Source organism: Budorcas taxicolor, chromosome 25, assembly GCF_023091745.1.
Source record: "Budorcas taxicolor isolate Tak-1 chromosome 25, Takin1.1, whole genome shotgun sequence".
NCBI lineage: Eukaryota > Metazoa > Chordata > Mammalia > Artiodactyla > Bovidae > Budorcas > Budorcas taxicolor.
This window is the reverse complement of record NC_068934.1, coordinates 29,155,263-29,176,258: the sequence shown is the minus strand read 5'-3', so window position 1 is coordinate 29,176,258 and position 20,996 is coordinate 29,155,263. Positions and strand designations below refer to the sequence as shown.

Below are 20,996 nucleotides of genomic sequence, written 5' to 3'. Positions count from 1 at the left end.
TCAGGGATGCGGTGAGTCCAGACCTCACTCCTGCCTCTCCGTCCAGGCTGCTCGACCGGCCCCGCCACGCTGAGTCCTCTGCAGTACTAGGGAAGTGGGGCCGGGGTTCTCGGTGAAGCTTGGTGGTTGGGAAGGAGCGGGTGTTTTCTGTGCATTTCCTCCAGCTACTGATTCCGGGAAGCCAGGGCCCAACTTCCTCTGTGCTGCCTGCCCCGTCCCCTTCCCCCCCACCCCGAAGCCCTCCTGATGACGCTCCTCTCCCGCTCGGTGACCAGTGCCACCTGGGCGGCTCGGCTACTCCAGCGAGTCACTGTGTTCCAAGCCCAGGTCGCTGACATTCGTTGTCTGCAGCTCGTCCGCCTCCTCCTCCAGCTCCTCCTCCTCCTCCTCTTCCATCTCATCCTCCTCCTCTTCTTCCGTCCCGTCCAGGGAATCGTCGTGTGCCGCCATCATAGCCTGCTGCATGGCCATGGTGGCGTTGTCTGAGGACAAGGACTGCAGGTTGTCCAGGTTGATGGACCCTATGGGAGAGAAGAAGGCCAGGGTCAGGCCCAGGAGCCCCTGTGGATGGGGTGGTGAGCGCCTATACTGGACAGTTCCCTGGTGTGAGGACTCCCGTCCGTCCACCTGTCACCCCTTGCCCCATCCCAGGCAGCAGCACTCCTGGGTACCACTTCCTGCCATCTTCTGTGTAAGTGTGGCAGACACTGTTGCCTTTCGAAGAATTCTGTAAGTAGGTATTGTCATCCCCACTCTAAAGAGGAGGAAATAGTCTCAGACAGTTGAGTCATTAGCTCAAAGGAACACAGTCAGCACGATATTGCTGAGCTTCTCTCCCTGGTGGGTTTGGCTGAAAATCTGTTAATTTCTACTCTACCTCAAAAGACTGTTGCCCACCACACAGAAACTGGTTCAAAGCCATATACATGCACGTATACATGAAGGTATGCACGCACACGTGTACACCTCCACTCCACTTCCCACACAGAGCTAGCTTCACATGCCAAGCTATAAAATGCCTGGCTCATGGCTCATTGAATTATTCATTGTGCACCAGGCGACCGGCAATTAGAAAAGTGTATACGGAGGGTGTGATGGAGAAGCTGGGAAAACAAAACTCTTCCTGGCCTCTGTTCACAAGCCAGCTGCCTGCCTCGGTATTTATAGATGGCCCTGGCTCCTGGGGGACTGTGAAGACACCGATGGGTGCTAAGATACTTCGGGGTGGGTGTGGGGGTGAGGAGGGGGGCTCTGCTGAGCAGCCATTGACTCAGATGCCCACCAGTGGACTCCCACTCATCCTGGTGAGATTGCTTTTAACTTGTTAAAATATATACCAAAAAATCCCCTTCTTTCAGGCTTACGTACATCCTTTGGCAGGGATCAGGAGAGTTAACTATTGTGACAGAGCTGACGCTGTCACTCAAGTGAGTAAACGTTCAACCCTTGACTCTGCACAGCCACACTCGTAGGAACTTCAGGAGCCCCTCTTCCATCCCCCCACCCCAGGCTCTAGAGTACCCTCAGCCCCAGGTCTTACCATCAGGGTTTGTCCCTGGGGCACCGCCCTGTTGCTGCAGCACCCCTGCAGCGATGGAATTGGGCCAAAATCTTTGGGTGGGCCGGTGCTGCGACTTGATTTTCTTGGCTTTGGGGGCAGGGTCAGGGTTGCTGGCATCAAGCATAGGCTGCAGGATGCGTCTTCGGGCATTGATGAACCTGCCCCGGGGTCAGATGGAGACAGGTTAGCCACCACTGGGGGGCGGGAATGTGTGTGCGCAGGTGTGAGCATATGTGTATGTACACGTGACAGGTGCAGACGTGTGCAAGTGCACACACATATATGCATGCATGTGTGTGAGTGTGCATGGGCGCACATGTATGCACATGTCCTCTGTGTGTGCACGCTCATGCGTGTGTGCACACGCGCGCATGGGCGCACATGCGTATGCACACGTGTGCAGGTGTGAGCATATTTGTGCACGTGCAGGTCCATGCATGCATGGGCACATGGGTATGCACATGCATGCATGTGTCTGTGTGTGCATGTGCACACCCACGGGTGTGTACATGTGAGCTTGTGTGTGCACACGTGTATGTATGCATATGTGAGCATGTGTGCATGTGTGCAGGTGTACCCACATGTGCAGAGAGCACTAAGCTGCTTCTGGACTCCCACCAGCTGGTCCTCGAATGGAGCAGACTGGGGGTCTGGTCCAGGGTATGAAAGCACAGCAGTGATGAGCCCTGGGCACCGAGGAGCTTGTGAGTTCACCAGGGGCTTGGGGACCACAAGTTGGGATGAACGCGTGAGAAGGCCTGGGAATCTGCTCCAGACCCGTCAGGACTGAACAGTGAAGGAAGAGCTCCTTAGTCAAAAGCACTAACCTCTAACCTCTCTCCAGGGAGCCAAGGGTCCACTCCCGCCCACCAGACCTTGCCCTCTGAGATTCCCGTGACACCCTGGCCAGCCACAGAGGAGGGAGCACGGGAGCCCTGTGAGTCAAGACTGTTGCCTCCTCCCTCCTTCCGGCTCCCAGCTCTGCAGAATGTTTTAGCTTGAGCTATGTTTACACAGGTGGTGAGCAGAGCAGATAACCCCTGGGGGCCTGGGGGCCTGGGGGCCTGGGGGCCTGAGATGCAGCCACTTTGTGTCTATTCAAGCTTTCCGTGATGTTCTTGACACAGCTTCCCAGCAGAGGGCGCTGAGAAGCTGCAGATGAAGCTATAGGTGTGGATTTCAGCTTTCTGTTTCCAGCCAACATGGGAGGGCTGACACGGTGGCTGGGCGCAGACTGAAGTGAGCTGGGCACTCCCAGCTTTTCCCCTGCTGTGCATCCCCCTGCCGAGCAAGTGGCCCCTGGGTCTGAGAGCCTCTGGGCAGGCAATGCTAACTCACCAGTTATTCACTTGCAAGAGGGTGAGGTTTGTCTGGGCTGCGATCTGCCTCTTCTCATCCTCCGTGGGGTAGGGGTGCTGAAATGAGAGGTGAAGAGCTAGTGAGGGGTGGGCACATGGTGACCTGGTCCCCCTAGAGACCATGCCTACGACACAGGCAGCGTCCCGGGCAGGCAGCCTCAGTGGTTTGGAAGCCCAAACGGGAAAGTTAACGTTTGTTCCCCAGAAAGAATGGACTGCTGGCCTTGAGGGAGGCTGCTCTGTGCCTAAGGAGGGCCACCCACCCTCGGCCCAGCCCCTCTTTGGTGGGGACCCAAGTGGTCTCCCAGGAGCTGGTACAGTCCAACAGCGGTCGCTCCCACAGCACCGTCACATCCTCCAGCCCACATCCTCCCCCCGGCGGGCAGGTCAAGCATGATCAGCATTAGGATTTACAGTGGCCTCCAAACCCCAGGGGACTCTCAGAAGGTGGTAAATGGGGTGAATGAATCCTTTTAATTTACACTAACTGACATTTACTGAGTATCTACTCTGTGTGCAGATTCATGTAGGCATCCTAGGAGACAAGATAAATATAAGGACAACTACAACTTGTATAATATTTTATAGCCTGTGAAATGCTTTCATGCACTAACTTCACTTAATAAAAGCACCTCACTAAAACTCCGTAAGGGGCAGGTTTAGGGGTTGTTCTTCCCACTTTACAGATGAAGAAACTGAAGAACCATCTCCATTGTCCCCCAGAGGGTGGCATCAGCTTGGAACTCAGTTCTCCTGACTGTGGCCCGGCAGCCCCCATCACCGCGCGCTGCCACTTTGTGACATGGAGTCAGTGTCTTTGGAGGGGGCGAGTGAGGACGCGGGCCAGGGCCTTCAGTCCCTGCACTGATTCCATGCTTGTCTGTCTCTCAACCTGTGCCTCATGAGGGCAAAGACCAGCTCGTATTAATTCATCTTATTAATGTATTCCCAGCGCCCTTCACATGTACCTAATGCACAAATGACGTGACGTCAGTGACGTTCAATAACACCCAGTGAAAGGAAGCAGGCACAAGGCAGTAGATGCTGGGGTTTGGGTGACGAGCACCAGAGAAGCTTGGAAAGAGCAGTGGGGTGTTGGCCAGAACATTGGGAAGGCTGCACAGGTCACATTAAAGACTGGGAAATTTGGGGGTGGCAGTGGGTTAGGGTGGTGAGCCCCATGATGACCGGTTCTGTGTGTCTTTGTGTCTCTCTCAGGCCTCTGCATGCCACCTGGTACCTGGCAGGCTGGCAATAGGTGTGATGAGAGTCTGAATGGGTTGGAGCCTTGCCCAGGCAGCTAGGGGAGGTTTGGCGGCTCTTAGGGTGGAGGGCCCAGCTGTCCTCAGGTTGGAAACATCCCTTTATTGAGGTGGTATGAGATACTGGAGCTTGGCCCTTCCAAAGTCCTGAAGACCAGGACTCAGATTTTTGCTCTGTCATGACAACCGGTGAGATCTCCGGAGCATCGCTTTACCCTACATCAAAAAGTCATGTCATGATTAAACGAAACTGTACTCGTAAAGTGCTCAAGAGATGGCTCTTCATAATATTATTGGATGATGCTGGCAAGGTGCTTAAAGCTGTCTGAGGGATGAGCTTGAGATCAACAGCCTCGGTGGAACGCTCATTATCAGTGACAAAGGAGAGCAACCTCTTCAGTGGCCTCAGCGTCCCCCGGCTGAAGCAATCGGGATCGTGTGTTGTTTTAATTCACACCTCTGACCCTGCCTGCCACACCAGGGCAGCTGGGGCTTGTGAGCCACATAATATTAAGATTCTAACAAGAAGGAAAGCGCAGCGGTGTCTCAGGAGCCAATTCCATCTAAAAGGGGAGGAGCAGAGGGAGGTGGGACGAGGCTGTAGCCCTCAGTGGCAGAGGAGGAGGGGCTCTGTGTCTTCTGAGCCCTCCTCCCCTGCCCATGGAGTTTCAATCTCCATGGCCCTCATTAGAAGCCGAGCAGCCTCCGTGTCATTCATGGCAGCTGGTCTGAGGATACAGTAAAAACAGAGCAATGTTTTGGCCTCTCTGGGCCCTACTAGCTCCTTCACATCTTCACGCCTTTGCACATGCTGTCCCCCTGCTGGAATACTCCATCTCCCACCTTTCTACTGCATACGTTTCTGAGCTTCTGCAAAAGACCTCTCCCAGGTCAAGTCCTTTGTGAGGTCTCTCCCAGCTCCCTGGGGCAAGTCAGTCACTGCAGCCCTTGAATAACTGCCTTCAGCCCACTCTCCGGTGACAGATCTCTCCCCTATCCCGGGAGTTGCTCAGGCAGGGACCTTGTCTTATCAGACACCGCATCTCCAGTGTCCAGACCAGTAGCAGGTGGCTTGGATATTCGGTGTTTGTGTATGAGACAGATGAGAGAACCAGCACGGGAAGGAGCTGGGTGACTTGTTCCCTGAGCCTTGCCAACCATGCCGGCACATCAGCCACAAAACTCAGAGAAGCCGCTAGAGCCCAAGTGAGAGACACCCGCCCATGGAGCCCACAGCTTAGAGGGAAAGGCTTCAGCCAAAGAAGACAGCCTCTATTAAAGAGGACTGTGTAGGAGACTTCCCTGGTGGTGCAGTGGGTAAGAATCTGCCTGCCAACGCAGGGGCATGGGTTCGATCCCTAGCCTGGGAAGATCCCACATGCCACAGAGCAGCTAAGCCCAGGGGCCACAGCTACTGAGCCTGAGCTCGAGAGCCCGAGTGCTACAGCTCCTTAAGCCCGCGCTCCACAACAAGAAGCCACCACAATGAGAAGCCGTGCACCGCAGCAAAGAGCAGCCCCCACTCGCTGCAACTAGAGAAAGCCCACCGCAGCAATGAAGGCCCAGGGCAACCAAAAAGAAAAAGATGCATAGTGTGTTTCAGTGCACACTGGGTGGTCAGAACAGTCAGAGGAGCCTTCTCCAGGGAGGTGGGCTTCAGCTGGACTTTGAAGAATGGCCAAGCCATCTTAGTAATGGAGGGCATGGGCTTTCCAGGCAGGGGTTTTGCACTAGGACTTATTGTCAGAGGCAAATTTCTTCTACTGTTAAGATCTCCAGAGAAGGAAATCCTTCAGCCTCCCGCAGATAGAGTTTGCTGTCTCTAAGGAGCCTTCCAGTGCAGGCCTCCATTCTGAGTGGATGTCATAAATCCACAGATTAAGTTAATGGGAAGGGATGAGAGGCGGGGTCCCCCAAACTGGCTGGTTATTCTCTTACAAATACAGACACAAAGCCCTGATCCTCCTTCAGTGCAAGCCCCCCCTCCCCCATGGCTCCTGGGATGGGCATCTCAGGAAGCATGCGGTGGAGGTGGGGGAGGTTGGGGGTGGTGGTGGTGAGTGCAGGGTTTGGCATGGCCTTGGGGACAGGTGTGTTGCCAGAACATTCCTGGCACCCTATCTGAGTGCTTGTGGGAGCAGTCCAGCTTGTCCATGCCTCAGACCAGCTGATTCCTGAGGACAGAGTCAAAATAGCCCCTGGACAGCCCTTGATTCGGTCAGCACTACTTTTAGCACCATCGGAAAGGCTGGGGGCCAGGGGCAGCGAGAGGAATCCAGTGTGATGGCGGTGAGCCCTCAGGCTCAGCTCATTATTTGGATGAACTTCTGCTCTGCAGCCAGGAGGGAAGGGTGAAGACAGAGGGCCTCTAGAAGAGACACGGATGGACCAGCAACGACAGCTCCTTCTCAGGCAGGCAGGGAGCCCCTGTGACCGGGCAGGGCTGCCTGCTGGTTAAGAGCATGGCCTCTGCAGAGGTCACTCACTCCAGTATTCTTGCCCTGGAGACCCCACGGACAGAGGAGCCTGGGGTCACAAAGGTTCGGACACAACTGAGCGACTACACCGCCACCTGTACCATCTTTGCAGAGGTCAAGTCCTGCATCCACCACTTAAGCAGACACAGGACCTTGGCAAAGCATTGTTTCACGGCCGCCATCTTCGGTTTCTGGGCTTAAGATGGAAATACCAAGACGGGGCCTACTCCTTGGACTTCGAGGATGATTGAATGAGAACATGCTGTGCTAACTCACTCTGGACCAACAGTGACACCTGCCAGACTTCACCGTTCAGTTGAATATTCAGTCTCTGGGGAAGGGAACTGCCGGATTTAAGCTGAAGAGGCATTTCATGATACCACAGTTGCCATCAGGAAGCTCCTCTGACATCTAACCCAACTCTTTGCTGACACCTCCCTTTGGGCCCCATGACTCAAGTCTCATCTGGGCTGAAGTGAAGCGGAAGGCATCTTTCGGTTTGAACTATGGGTTTCCCCTTAGGGTCCTGGGTCTGAAAGCAGCTCAAGGCTGGTACATGGGCCCTTGGCTACTTTTTTCACTCAAAGCCCACCCAATAGGGAGCACCCACCTCCTCACCCAGGCAGACAAGCAGGAGGCCGGCCAGATCCCTGAGGGACACGGCGCATTGGAAGCAGCAGCCTGTAGGTGTGAGATGGAGCTGCTGCTGGAGCAGAGCTTGAAGCTGCTATCCTGGCCTGCTTTCCCACACTGGGGTCAGCCACACCCTCCTTCCCTTCTCACTCCTGACCAACTATGTGCATGCAGCCTGCTGTGGCTACAAAACTTCCTAATGTGGCCACTGCTGCAGCAGGGCCAGAAACCAGCCAGAGGGAGGCAGCTGGGATGGTGAGGGGCCCTGAAACAGCCACATTGCATCACACAGAAGATGCCATTGATGGCAAGGCACACCCTGACATCAGAGACGCTAAAGTGGGAGAGACGAGCAGTTTAGAATGGAGAGGGGTACAGAAGGTACCCAGGGGCCCTGCCTTTCCTGCTAGAGCTGTCCTGACTCAGACATCCCACTTTTCCATTCCTTTCTCTTTTCCACTCACCTCCCCACTTACAATTGTGCACACGCAGAAAAGCATGGGGGCTTCCCAGGTGGCTCAGTGGTAAGGAATCCACCTGCCAATGCAGGAGACAAGAGATGCGGGTTCGATCCTTGGGTTGGGAAGATCCCCTGGAGGAGGAAATGGCAACCCCGCTCCAGTATTCTTGTCTGAAAAATTTCATGGACAGAGGCGCCTGGTGGGTTACAGTTCATGGGATTGCAAAGAGTCCGACATGACTGAGTGACTGAACACACAGAAAATCAGAGAACTAAAATGCATAGCTTGGTGTCACTAACACTCATGTGACCACCACCCAGGTCAACAAAACAGATTTCTACTGGTACCCCAGAAGCCCCTTTTCTGTCCCCTGCCAATCACTACTTCCAAAGATATCCTTCCCCAAGATAACCCGATGTTCCTTGTCATTCTTTTTTTTTTTTTGCTTTTCTTTATACTTTTACAATCTAAGTTACATTCTTAATCAATATGGTTTAGTTTTGCTTGGTTTTTGGACCCTATATAAATGCAATCATATAGCATGGAGTATTTCACTCCATAGTATAGCTGGGAGATCCATCCATGGTTCTCACCATGGATGTTGGTGAGAAGCATTTCATGATACCACGGTTGCCATCAGGAAGCTCCTCTGACATCTAACCCAACTCTTTGCTGACACCTCCCTTTGGGCCCCATGACTCAAGTCTCATCTGAGCTAGAGTGAAGCTGAAGGCATCTTTTGGTTTGTTGTCCTGGTTGTTCTATGTAACAATCACCTTCATGCTCATTGCCATATAGTTTTTCATTGTAATAATCTACCACCTTCCTGCTCTTCATTTGTTCTACCAGTCACTAAGTTGTGTCCAACTCTTTGAAGCCCCATGGACTATAGCCCACCAGGCTCCTCTGTCCATGGAATTCTCCAGGCAAGAATACTGGAGTGAGTTGCCATTTCCTTCTTCAGGGGATCTTCCTGATCCAGGGATCGAACCCTCATCTCCTGCATTGGCAGGTAGATTCTTAACCACTGAGCCACCTGGGAAGCCCTTCCTGCTCTTCACCCTTCCCCCTGGTTTCTATTTCAATCAGTCCTCCACAGAGTAGTAAAATTTTGGTCCTTAACCTGCCCCCAACCCCTTAAATCCATTTGGAACACCCCCTCCACTGCCATGAGGTCTGAGCCCTCACTCTATCCAGAATTCCACACACTAAAAGGATGATCTGTTTTCCACCCCAACCAGACAGGGTGCAAGTTCTGAGAAAAGGGTCCACACCATTCTTTTCACCCCCACCTCATCGGCGCTGAGGAAAATGCCAGGTTTGTGTCAAGTGTTTAATACGTCTTTGTTGAATGATCGTAGGATCCTGGGGGTTAAGTGGTACTTGTCACCATTCCCTTTGTGCGTGTCTGTGGGTGTGAAAATGAGTAGGAAGCGGGTGGGGGGGATCAGTGATTCAGGCTCCCTGGGCCACCTGCTTATTAACAGTGCTGTTCACACAACTGATGGTTTCAAACATATTTGTGGGGGGATGAGAAGGAGAAGGGGGTCCTTAGGAGTCAACTGAACACACTGGCTACTTCTCTAGAAGGGTCTCGGAGGCAGCATGGTAGCAGTAGGCAAGGACAAAGAAGAAGGCCTCTAGGGACTTCCCTGGAGGCACAGTGCAGGGGGCCCGGATTGGATTCTGGGTCAGGGAACTAGATCCCACAAGCCCCAAGAGTCTGTGTGTCGTACTAAAGCTCCTGCATGCCACAGCTAAGACCTGGTGCACCCCAGAGAAGAAGAACAGGGGCTCTAGAATCAGACTACCCGGCTTTGAACCCTGGTCTCTCACCAGCTCGAGACCCTGGGCTCTAGTGTCAGCTTCTCCTTCTGTAAAGCGGGGAGAGCAAATACACCTTCCAAAGGTTGTTTAATAACAATCGATGTGTTAATATTTGAAAGGTGCTTAGAAGGGTGCCTGAACACTCCATGTTGCTGCTGTTTAGCCTGTAAGTCACGTCTGACACTTTGTGACCCCTTGAACTGTAGCCCGCCAAGATCCTCTGTCCATTGGATTTCTCAGGCAAAGATACTGGAGCAGGTTGCCATTTTTCCCTCCAGGGGATCTTCCCGACTCAAGGATCGAACCCACGTCTCCTGTTTGACAGGTGGATTCTTTACCACTGAGCCACCTGGGAAGCCTAGCTCACTCCATGAGTGTTTGTTAAGTAAATCAGTAACATAAAATAAACCTGCTGCTCAGCACAAGTAGCTCTCTCTCCGGGAAAGCCACAGCTTGTTTTTCTGAGGGCAAGACCCCAAGCAGCCCCTGTGTGCATGTACAAATGTGCTTTCTTTTCAAATAGGTTTATTTCCCTGACGCTGGGACTGCACCAGCCCCTGGGTATATATGATGGGCCATTTTCTGCTAACCTGCCTTCAGGCTCCTTGAGGGATGCTGTGGAGGTGTAAATCTCCCCTGGCCATTTTCAGGTGGAATCTTTATTTTATTTTTTAGTGTTTGGCAAGTGCGATCTTAGTTCCCCAACCAGGGATTTCTCTCTTGAACTCGTCTGCCTCCCTATTGTCCAACCAGAGGGCAGACACTGTCTTCCAGAGCCACACAGGGTCCGAAGCACCTGCCCTCGCCTCCTAACAGGGCTCACCACCACTTCCTGGAAGCGGACAGCTTTTTGGAGAACTCTGAGCACTTAAAGAGCAGACAGTACCCTGTGAGAGTACTTGACATGTATTCTGATTGAATTCTCAAGACATCAATGAAGTAGGCATCATTATTCCCATTTTACGCACGAGAAAACTCAGCCGAGAGGGTTAAAAACTGGCTCCAGTTTACACAAGGCGTATGTGGCAGAGTCAGGACCCACACTTCCTGTATTTTTTTTTTTTGCTGCTGCCTCGGGTCATCATTGCCGTGTGCGGGCTTTCTCTAGTTGCAGTGAGCAAGGGCTACTGTCTAGTTGCCGTGCAAGGGCTTCTCATTGCGGTGGCATCTCTAGTCGCCGAGCATAGCACTAGGTGCGTGGGTTTCATTAATTGCACCACACAGGCTCAGTAGTTGTGGCTCTTGGGCTCAGCTGCCCTGCAGCTTGTGGAATCTTCCCAGACCAAGGCCTGAGCCCATATTTCCTGCATTGGCAGGCAGATCCTTAACCTCTGGACCAGCAGGGATGTCCAACCCCCTGCATCTTTTTTATCTTCTCCTGTATCTTTAGCCATGTCCACTTCACCTCTGTCAGCCACTGCGCTTTTTAACAACATATCATTGATCTTCACGATATATACGTATTATTGCCTTCACTATATGAAAAGGAAATGGACATCAGAGAAGTTAATTGACTCACTCAAGGTCATGTAGTAAGTAGAAAATGGAGCAGGGCTCAATCTCAGGTCTGTCTGCCTCCACAGTCTTTCTTTCTACCGCACAGGCTGCCCCAAAGGTCCCACAGACCAACAATCTCCAGCCCTCAGCCCTCATCGTGTGACGTGCTTCCTGTAGGAGTCATCTGAACAGATATGTCCCCATCCTGGCTGCCCGTCCTTGGACATGACTTGTCAAAGGACCTTTTGGAATATGATGCTCAGTCCTGGATACACTATGCTGGACATGTCTGACCAGGAAGATGGGTGAACCCCCTCCCCTCTATTGAGTTGCCAACCCCCTGCAAGTGTGTTTGTGTGAGAGCACTTGGTTACATCATGGGCTGACCATTCGTAGGATATGTATGATTTATTCCCTCAATTAAATGACCAGTCCTAGGAGTGCTGAATTCATCTCTCTCACCTGAAGCTCAGGTGTTCGTGGACAGACGTATTATTTGGAACTTAGATCACCTTTCTCCATAGAAACAAGTTTTTTAAAATAGGTAGTTTTCTGGGCTAGCCTTAAAGACTGATTTGGTTGAAGATCTGTGTTCTGGTGGAGAGAAGCCCCCAGGATTCAGGATGAAAAAATGAGAGATCTTCCTGTGCTTTCAGGGAAGAGAACTAGACGCAGGTAAATGCTGAGACTAGTGAGCACAGACTTTCTCAGCGTTTCCCTTTCCGTGCTCCATTGACTCTTCCCAGTCCCTCCTGTGACGAATCCCTGGATCCTTATGCTATCCTCGCATCTGCTTCCTCAATCAGAGGCTTCCAGCCTTCAGGACTTTACAGTCAAATCCCCTGCGGTGATGTTCATCAAGATGAAGATAAAGCTTTCATCAGATTCTCCAAAGGGTCAGGAGAAGCTGAAGACAATTGCTAGGAGCCTTTCCTCTGGCACCCCATTCTGGCCTACCTCCTCAAAATGCTGTGCTTACAGATGCTCTGATCTTCATCTTCCACCATTAATAAACACTGGCACTCTTTCCCTGAAACTGATCCTAGTGGAGTGGGTGTAGAAAACCAAGCTTCTGGACTAATTCATACCTAAGCTATGAAGGAGTGATGGCCTCACCGTGGGCATTCTGATAGGATAATTTTAAATGGATCGCTGGTGAGATTTCAGATAAGGCGATGAAATTACAGGAAAAAGTAATAGATAATATATGCTGGAGCAAGAATGGTGCAGTCTCCCTAAGCTATTTTTTTGCTTTTCAATGTTTTTTTACTCCACAGTTTCCCTAGAAGTGTCAATTTTTCTCTCTGAGGTTTCCAAGGCAGAGCAGATTACAGGGACTTTCAGAGGTAGCCTGCAGGTATTTGTAGCAGCAGCTGTGTCTGTTTCAGGACAAAGGACCTCCACATCCATCATCTTATTCTATCCTTTCAACAGTACTATGAGCTGGATATTGTGGCTCCCATTTTACAGCAGAGGAAACTGAGGCTTGATGAGGTCCAACAGTTCACTGCAGTTCTGCTGGCTAGGTACAGGGGGCATGTGTGTGTGTGTGCAAGCTCAGTCGTCTCCGACTCTTTGTGACCTCGTGAACCAGAGCCGGCCAGGCTCCTCTGTCCATGGGGTTTCCCAGGCAAGAATACTGGAGTGGGTTGCCATTTCTTCCTTCAGGGGATCTTCCCTGACCCAGGGATCGAACCTGGGTCTGCTGCTTGACAGGCCGACCACTGAGCCACCTGGTAAAATTCTTTACCACTGAGGGGCCAGTGAGACTTAAATCCAGATCTTGTCTCCAAGTACCATGCCTTTTGCATAAACTGTCTCTATCTGCTGTGTAGGTGGGTGTCTGACAGGGGCAGATGCCCTCTTTCTTTAGACTTCATGCAACGCTAAGCACAGGGAAGCAGGCAAGGATGTTTGCTGAGTGATTGAAGGCAACACAGAGGTGCAGAGGCAATCGACTGACTCTCTCCTTCACAAGCCCTCCTTGGCCGGGAGCCTGTGTGCAGGGCACATGCTGTACCTGGGTGACTTCCAGCAGGGATGAGCCCAGCATGTGAGGCTCCAACCCTGTGGGTGAGAACAGCTGGGAACCGGACAAAGAGTCTCAGAGACAAGAATCATGAGGTATACACCAATGTGTGCAGCAGTATCACTCAAAGCCAAGAAGGTGAAACCCAAATGTTCATAAAGTGATGAATGGATGAACAAAATGTGGTTTCTCTGACACAATGGGATATTCATACACAGAAATGAAGCACTGCCATGTATTACAAGAGGGTAAACCCTGAAAACATCACGCTAAGTGAAAGAAGCCAGCCACAAAAGATTCCATATCATACAATTCCACTCATGTGAAATATCCGAAATCAGCAAACCCCTCAAGACAGAAAGTAGACCACTGGCTTCTAGCGGTACGCAAGTGATGGCTAATGGGTACAGGGTTTCTTTCCAGGGTGATGAAATGTTCTAGAATTAGATAGTGGTGATGATTAGACAATTTTGTAAATATACCTAAGGCCTCTGAACTGTATAGCTAAAGAGTGGATTTTATGGTATGTAAATTACAGTTCAATACCCAAAGAATCAAGCAGAGGAGGCCCTTGGTGCTTTTGTGCACTCAGGTTTTGTGACTGCAGCCAAGTGTATCTGAGGGCCCTGGGGCAAGGTCGTCAGCTCCGTAGGGTGGGGGCAAGGTGGCAGCAAGCAGAGTGCAACCCTGGAGAGATGTACGCCTGGCTGGTGGATGCAATGGAGGCCGAAGGAAGAGGAACGGATGAGATAGTCAGGCAGCCTCACTGTATCTGAAAATGAGGGCCAGACTATCAAACCCCACACCTGTCCCAGGATGGGGCTCAGCGCCTTGACTGAGAGTTGGGGTCCCCTTTTACTTTACCTAGACTTTGTGTGGGAGCCAAGAGATGCTGCTGTTTCTTGAGCCAGTGGAGAGGCGGTACATACTAGTGGGAAGAAATTCAAGCCACACAGACCTGCTTTCAAGTCCGGTTACCTTTCTGGAGCCTAGTTTTGTAATTGGTAAAATGAGTATGGTAGCACTACCCCCTCCTAGGCTGACTGGGCAGGTGAAATGAGACGATGCAGAAAGAAGCTTAGCCCACCCCCAGCAAGCTGCAGAAGCTACTAGAGTAGGGGGGCTCCGTTGGTGGTGGTGGGGCCACTAGGGCTTGGTTTCCTCTCCAGGATCCCCCCATAGTGAAAACATTCTGTAAAGTGGCTCCTGTGCCTGGGTGGCAGCAGCAGAGAGCAGTCACATTTTTTGATGGAAATGAGCAGAATCATGCAGGCAGGATGGTGGGGGGAAGCTGTGATCTGGACCAGAGGGGGTGAGGGCAGAAGTGGGGACTGGGGAGGCTGGGAATAGCAGCACCCCCCTGCCTCCACAGAAGGGACCCTCTGCCAGGGTTTCCCACCCGATCTGGATTTGCAATGAAATGATCGCTTCCAGCAGGAATTTAGCTGCTTTCAGCCTGAATGCAACAGCAAGAAAATCTCACTGGAGCAAGGACCTAATGGATGAAACCATCCCAATCTCACAGTAGCCTAAGAGCAAAAAGGCTCGGGAGTTGAGCCTCTATCACAGGAGCATGCTGTCATCTGAACACATCTCCGGAGCTGCAAGTGCCATGGGACAGCAGAAAGGACAAGAAGTCTCGGACACAGGGCAAAAGGAACGAAAGAGTACCAACTTCCACCTGAAGGAAAGAAGACAACAGAGGACCAGCACCTACAGAAGAAGTTCTGATAATTGATGGCTACTAAACAAGTCTGCATATTATACCACGCTCTCCCTTCCTGCTGTCAGCCATCAGAACTGCTGTCTACATCCTGAAAGCTTAGGAAGAATAGCTTACTTTGTAGAATGTTCATTAGCCAATTTATCTGCTTATCAGGAAGACAGCATTTTTTGCAATGCCTAGTTTATGCTACTTGTGTGTGTTACTATAATTATGGAACTTAATTAACTATTCTGTAAACCATGAAATATGAGTGCAAAAAGCAAGAGTTGTTGCTAAGAAAACTAAGTGGAGTGCTTTGGAAAGACTCCAGAGTCAAATTTGCTTAAAAGTGAGATCAGGTGAGACAAGCGAAAGAGACTAGGATATACAGTAAAAATCTAAAAAGATCCTATAGCCAGATTACTTCCCCAAAGCTAAAGTTCTTATTCCATTTTAAATAAAAATGAAATTTATAGATGCTATATTATAGGAGAAATGTGTGCAAGTAAAAATGACAAACTTCAATGAGAAAATGACCTTGTTCCTATATCAAAACATTAGCAAACAAATATGCATCTTTTAAATCCAAATAAAATGTGTCTTTCTTTGCCTTGCCTGCACGCGTGCTCAGTCATGTCTGACTCTTGGCAACTCCATGGACTGTACCTCACCAGGCTCCTGCGTCCCCGGGATTTCCCAGGCAAGAATACTAGGGCAGGTTGCCATTTCCTACTCCAGGGGGTCTTCCCAACCCAGGGAGTGAACCCACATCTCTTGCATCTCCTACACTGACAGGTGAATTCTTTACCACTGAGCCACTGGGAAGCCCACAGTGGAATATTACTACTACTACTACTACTACTACTAAGTCACTTCAGTCGTGTCCGACTCTGTGTGACCCCATAGACGGCGGCCCACCAGGCTCCCCTGTCCCTGGGCTTCTCCAGGCAAGAACACTGGAGTGGGTTGCCATTTCCTTCTCCAATGCATGAAAGTGAAAAGTGAAAGTGATGTCGCTCAGTCTTATCCGACTCTTAGCGACCCCATGGACTGCAGCCCACCAGGCTCCTCCATCCATGCGGTTTTCCAGACAAGAGTACTGGAGTGGGGTGCCATCGCCTTCTCCGAGTGGAATACTACTCAGCCATAAAAGTGAAAGAATGCCATTTGTAGCAGCATGGTTGGACCTAGAGATGATCATACTGAGTAAAGTAAGTCAGAGAGAGACAGATACCAAGTGATATCCTTTATGCATGGAATCTAAACTATGGCACAAATGAACTTATCTACAAAACAGAAACAGACTCACAGAGAGATCTGTGGTTGCCAAGCAGAAGTGGGGGTGCAGGAGGGATGGGTTAGGCGTTTGGAATCAGCAAAGGCAAACTATTATACGTAGAATGGATAAACAACAAGGCCCCACTGTACGGCACAGGGAACTATATTCAATACCCTGTAAACCACAGTGGAAAAGAATAGGAAAAAACATGTATATGTATAACTGAATCACTTTGTTGTACAGCAGAAATCAACAACATTGTAAATCAACTATAATTCAATAAAATTAAATTAAAATGTATCTTTTTAATGGTTGTTCCTTTCTTCAACAAACTTTTCCAAATAACCAATCAACAAATTAGTTGCCTTGCACTGGATAGGAGAACCTCTACTGATATTGAAATCTGCCCTTATCCATACCTTTTCTACCCTTCCTTCCTAAAACTGAGCAGCTACTATGTGTCTAACACAACATTGCCACAGAGCAGTATTCGCCAACAACTGTATAGAGTTGTTCCTCAAAGCAACGATGAAAACAAGAGTATGACTCAGAGTGACCAAATGTCTGGGGAAAGCTTCAAGCCACGCACCCTCTTGCAAATTCATGAAGCCCTCTAGTACACTAAGGGTAAAGAAATAAGCTAAACTTCATATAATCCAGATTTTCCTAAACCTATTTCATCACACTACCCTTTCTTGGGAGCAATACCTATAATATCCTGTAAGACACACACTTGGGGATCGATCAGTGCTTTGGGGCCCATAGAAGAGGTATCATATATGATCCCTATTGAGGAATTTACAACTGAGTCAGACATAAAACATGTAGACTGGACACACACATGTACACACCGAACAGACAGTAACAGAGTTAGTCAACGCATTCTTAGGATCAAGTGAGAATCAGTAGCTATCACGGATGAAAACAGATCAGTCAGCTACCTCTAAATAACTTTCACAAATGTCGAGTCTTAGCCTAAAAACCCTGCCCATGGCCTACTCTTCTGGAAAGTTCAAAGAGAATTCACATTTCTTAAGTGTGATTGTGTGTCAGGCATGGCTCTTTATATACGTTATTTCATTTAATCTTCACAACTGTGGGAAATGAGTTACTATCTCCTTTTTCAAAGAAATCAAATGAGTGCACAGCTAGTGGAAGGCCCTCAATTCACACCTCTGTCTGGCTGGCTTCAGAGCCTGTCTTCTTTTCACTGTGCCCTGTGACCAAGAGCTTTCACAGTGCCTTTCCTGAGCTGGTGTTTAGCGGGGGCTGTGTGTCTGCCTGTATCTGCAGAGCCAGCCTTGGGCCTGAAGAGGACAAGCTTGTCATGCTGAGTTACTAGAGCCCAGACTTCTCCCAACCCTCTTCCTCCCCCTCATCCAGAAGTTCTGAGTTCTGACTTTAAAGGCCAAAGGGTCACTCCCTTGTCCTCTCTCCATGGCCTCTGGGGGGAAGACTTGCTAATGTCAAGTGTTTTATCAACAGTATCCATTCTGAGTGCACTCCGAGCTGCAGAGGGCCTGGGGTGGGCGACAACCTCACTCCCGCAGCTCAGCAGGCCCCCCGATCGTTCCAGGTCCTTCTGCAGCTCTAACCTGGGTCCTTCTTTCCCCTCTGCTTTGCTCAACTGCTCTGCTCTCTCTCGTCTGTCCGGCTGGAGGTAGCAGTGGAGTGGAAGGCAAGGACCCTGAGCTATGGAAGGGGCTGAGCAGCAAGGGGTGAGAGGCAGGGATGAGAGGCGGGACATTGACCTGAAGTCCAAGGTCAGAGGGCAGGCACAACCAGGAGGGATGGATACTGTGACCTTCTGCCTCAGGCTGAAGGCTTAACTCGGAGGGTGGGGGAGCTGCCATCTGGGGGTGGGAGGCAGCTGAGGTGATGGGAGGCAGTAAGGGTGCTGGCCTGGATGCTGGGCTCCTGGGCAGTGGGGTGGGGACTTGTCTTGCAGCCTCCTCTCCCTACTACACTTGTGTTTTCTCCTCTGAAAAGCGAGGTTGTAGATGTGTTCACAGTCTTCAAAAATACACTGGGGAGTGGGGACAGGGGAGAGAAGTCAGTTAACACTTTTTAAGACCCAGGACTCCAGGGCCTCCTCACTCATTTCATTCCTTCGGCATGATCTCCACAAGAGATGAGTATGGCCAGACCGCAGAGGATTGAGGGAAATCCTAGATACGAAGTCATGCTTGGTTGTCTCAAAAGCCCACGCGTTCCCACCATTCCCACTGTCCTGCAGTTACACATTCTCACAGCGGGACACAGGGAGCCCCTGCTATGGCCGGGGAGGTTGCCTGGGTGCCGCAAACCTGGGTGTGACAGGTCAGCACAAACACAAAACCTCCCCTACTGAAGCCCTCTTCCCGGGGTGGGGTGGAGGGCTGGAGCTCAGCACAGACACCAGGGTCTTAGGGCTGCCACAGCCCTCTGCTCTCTTCCAGCGTGGAAGAGAGCTGGCAGGTGACCTGGGCACCCCCACCACGAGCTCCAGATCCTGAGTTAGAGGAAGAGGCTGGGCCTGGCCCTGGCTCCCTGGCTTCTTCACTAGGCTCTGGGCATCTCTCCAACCTCCTCTCCTCACCTTAACCTTCAGCCTTCCAGCTCCTTCTTTCCAAATTTGGTCATTGTCTGTGCCCAAGGTGCTGCCTTCAAAATGGGCTTCCTCAGCAAAGTGCTGGGGCGGCCCCATGTCCCCAGAGTCTGGGGGAGGGTGTGGATCTGATGGTGGACGCAGAGCTCCAGCCGCATCCAGCACCCCAGAGCGATGCTGGCCATCTGCTGGGTGGGCAGGCCCCCTGCTTCCGGGGCGGAGATCCTCAGTTCAGTTCTGTTCAGTCGCTCAGTCATGTCCGAACCTTTGTGACCCCATGAACTGCAGCACACCAGGCCTCCCTGTCCATCACCAACTCCCGGAGTTTACCCAGACTCATGTCCATTGAGTCGGTGAGGCCATCCAACCATCTCATCCTCTGTCATCCGCTTCTCCTCCTGCCCTCAATCTTTCCCAGCACCAGGGTCTTTTCCAGTGAGTCAACTCTTCTCATCAGGTGGCCAAAGATCCCCAAATCCTGGGCCTGGGCCCCATGGCTTTTGGAGGCTCTCCCATTTCAAATAAAGGGCTGATGATTAAGTAATTAGTTCCCAAGATCCACTGACTTTCTCTCCTCTCTGAACAAAGAGCCACCCTAACTCCTGGTTCTTCTCCACACTTTGCCAGCCAATATGCCTACAGCCCTAAGCCTGGTATTTATCTCCTGTCTGTCTGTCTATTACTGCCACGCCAGGCCAAGAGCTGGCAGACCACTGGGAGCCTGCCTGTGCTTGAAGATTCTGCCTCCCCATCCCAGACAGACAGACAGACACAAACACACACACACACACACACACACACACTCAGCCCAGGCAGAGTCACTGGCTTTATTGCTCCCACCCTTGAATGAGGCAAGAAGGTCACAGTTTTGAAGTCACTCCTGATACTCAACCCAAGGCCTGTCTGTTGCAACTTACCGTGCATGCAAACACAACCACCATCCTGCTCGGTGCACATGGCAGGTTTTTTATAAACCCACGCCCCCTACAGTGGAAGCTCAGAGTCTTAACCACTGGGCCACCAGGGAAGGCCCTATAAACGTTACTCTTTTTTTTTTTTTAGTGAAAAAAATTTTTTGGCTGTACCACGGCCTGTGGGATTAGTTCCCCGATCAAAGACTGAACCCAAGGCACCTGCCTTGGAAGCGCGGTGCCTTAACCCCTGGGCCATCAGAGAAGACCCCCATAAATGCTACTATTAAACCTCAGGCTGCATTATCATCTCATGGAAGAGAGCCAAGAAAACGACTGCTCTGCATCTCTGAGCTGAGCTGGCTACCTGATGCTAGGGTTGCAGCCTGGGCTGCCCAGCTCAGGGAGGGGGTGGGCTTAACCATGGCTCGCCAGTCCACGCTTCCTCTGGCTGCTCCGACCAGAAGGAAGGGGATGCACACCCTCTGCTCCCCGCCCAGCACCAAGGACTCAGGAAACAGAAGAGTTCTCGTGGAGAATCAGCATTTTCTTCCACGGGAGAGGACAGGGGTGAGCGTGGCTCCTGCAGGAGCAGTAACCACGGCCCCGCCCCCACAGAATCCCACTGTTCATGAAACAACACTGTCCTCTTGCCCACAACTTTACGCTCTTCAGAACGTGTCCATCCCCATTCCCTCATGGACGTCATATTCTTTTGAGGCAGTAGCCACAAGCACTGGAGGAATCTCCAGCTTTAGGTCCCATTTAAGCCTACCTCTACCCTGGCCTCTGGAAGATGGTATCCCTACAAGAGAGCCTCTCTCTGAGGTCATGCCCTCTGCAGATGTGGGAATCATGGGCTGGTGTCCCAGGGCTTATTCATACCCCACACTGAAACTCCACACCCCATCACACACACACTCACCATGAGATGCTGGAAGAGCCAAGAACGCATTATATTGGTGGCATGCTTGGGCAAGACTCCTCGTTTGTTCTTGGACTTCTTATCCTCATTGTCCAGGAGGGAGGTGAGGTCAAGGTTAACCTTCAGGGCACGTGGAGAAAAAATCAGCATCAGCAGCCTGGCGGGCCAGCAGCTAGGGACCTGTTGCCATAGAGACGGCAGGCTCTCGCTGCCAATAACCCTATCCCAACTCATTCTGAGGGTCCAGGGGAGGTCACCTTTCCTGTCATCTGGCACCAAACCCCTCAGAGAATGGGAGAAGGGAAGAAGGAGAGAGAAAGAGGAGAAGGAGGAGGAGGGGGAGGAGGGGTAGGGGATGAGAGAGCAGACAGAGGCAACAGGCTCATGCAGAAGGTATGGGAGAGAGAGGTTTGCCATAAACCGTCCAATGGTCGTTAGCATTTCTGGGGTACATGAGCTTTTTCGGAGGGCTTTCCTATCCGTT

At 51.2% G+C, this 20,996-nt stretch overlaps 1 protein-coding gene across 3 annotated transcripts in view; it reads right to left on the bottom strand.

Moving 5' to 3' along the window:
- Nucleotides 1–243: 243 nt before the first annotated feature.
- PKNOX2 (PBX/knotted 1 homeobox 2) overlaps nt 244–20,996 on the bottom strand; it is a 293,398-nt gene continuing 272,645 nt past the window's right edge. For all 3 annotated transcript variants that reach the window (XM_052662551.1, XM_052662552.1, XM_052662553.1), the window contains exons 10-13: nt 20,513–20,632; nt 2,900–2,976; nt 1,541–1,719; nt 244–521 (exon numbers count right to left, since the gene is read on the bottom strand). In XM_052662551.1, the coding sequence (XP_052518511.1) occupies nt 295–521; nt 1,541–1,719; nt 2,900–2,976; nt 20,513–20,632 (603 nt within the window). In that variant the 3' untranslated portion in view covers nt 244–294. The remainder of the gene's footprint in view (nt 522–1,540; nt 1,720–2,899; nt 2,977–20,512; nt 20,633–20,996) is intronic.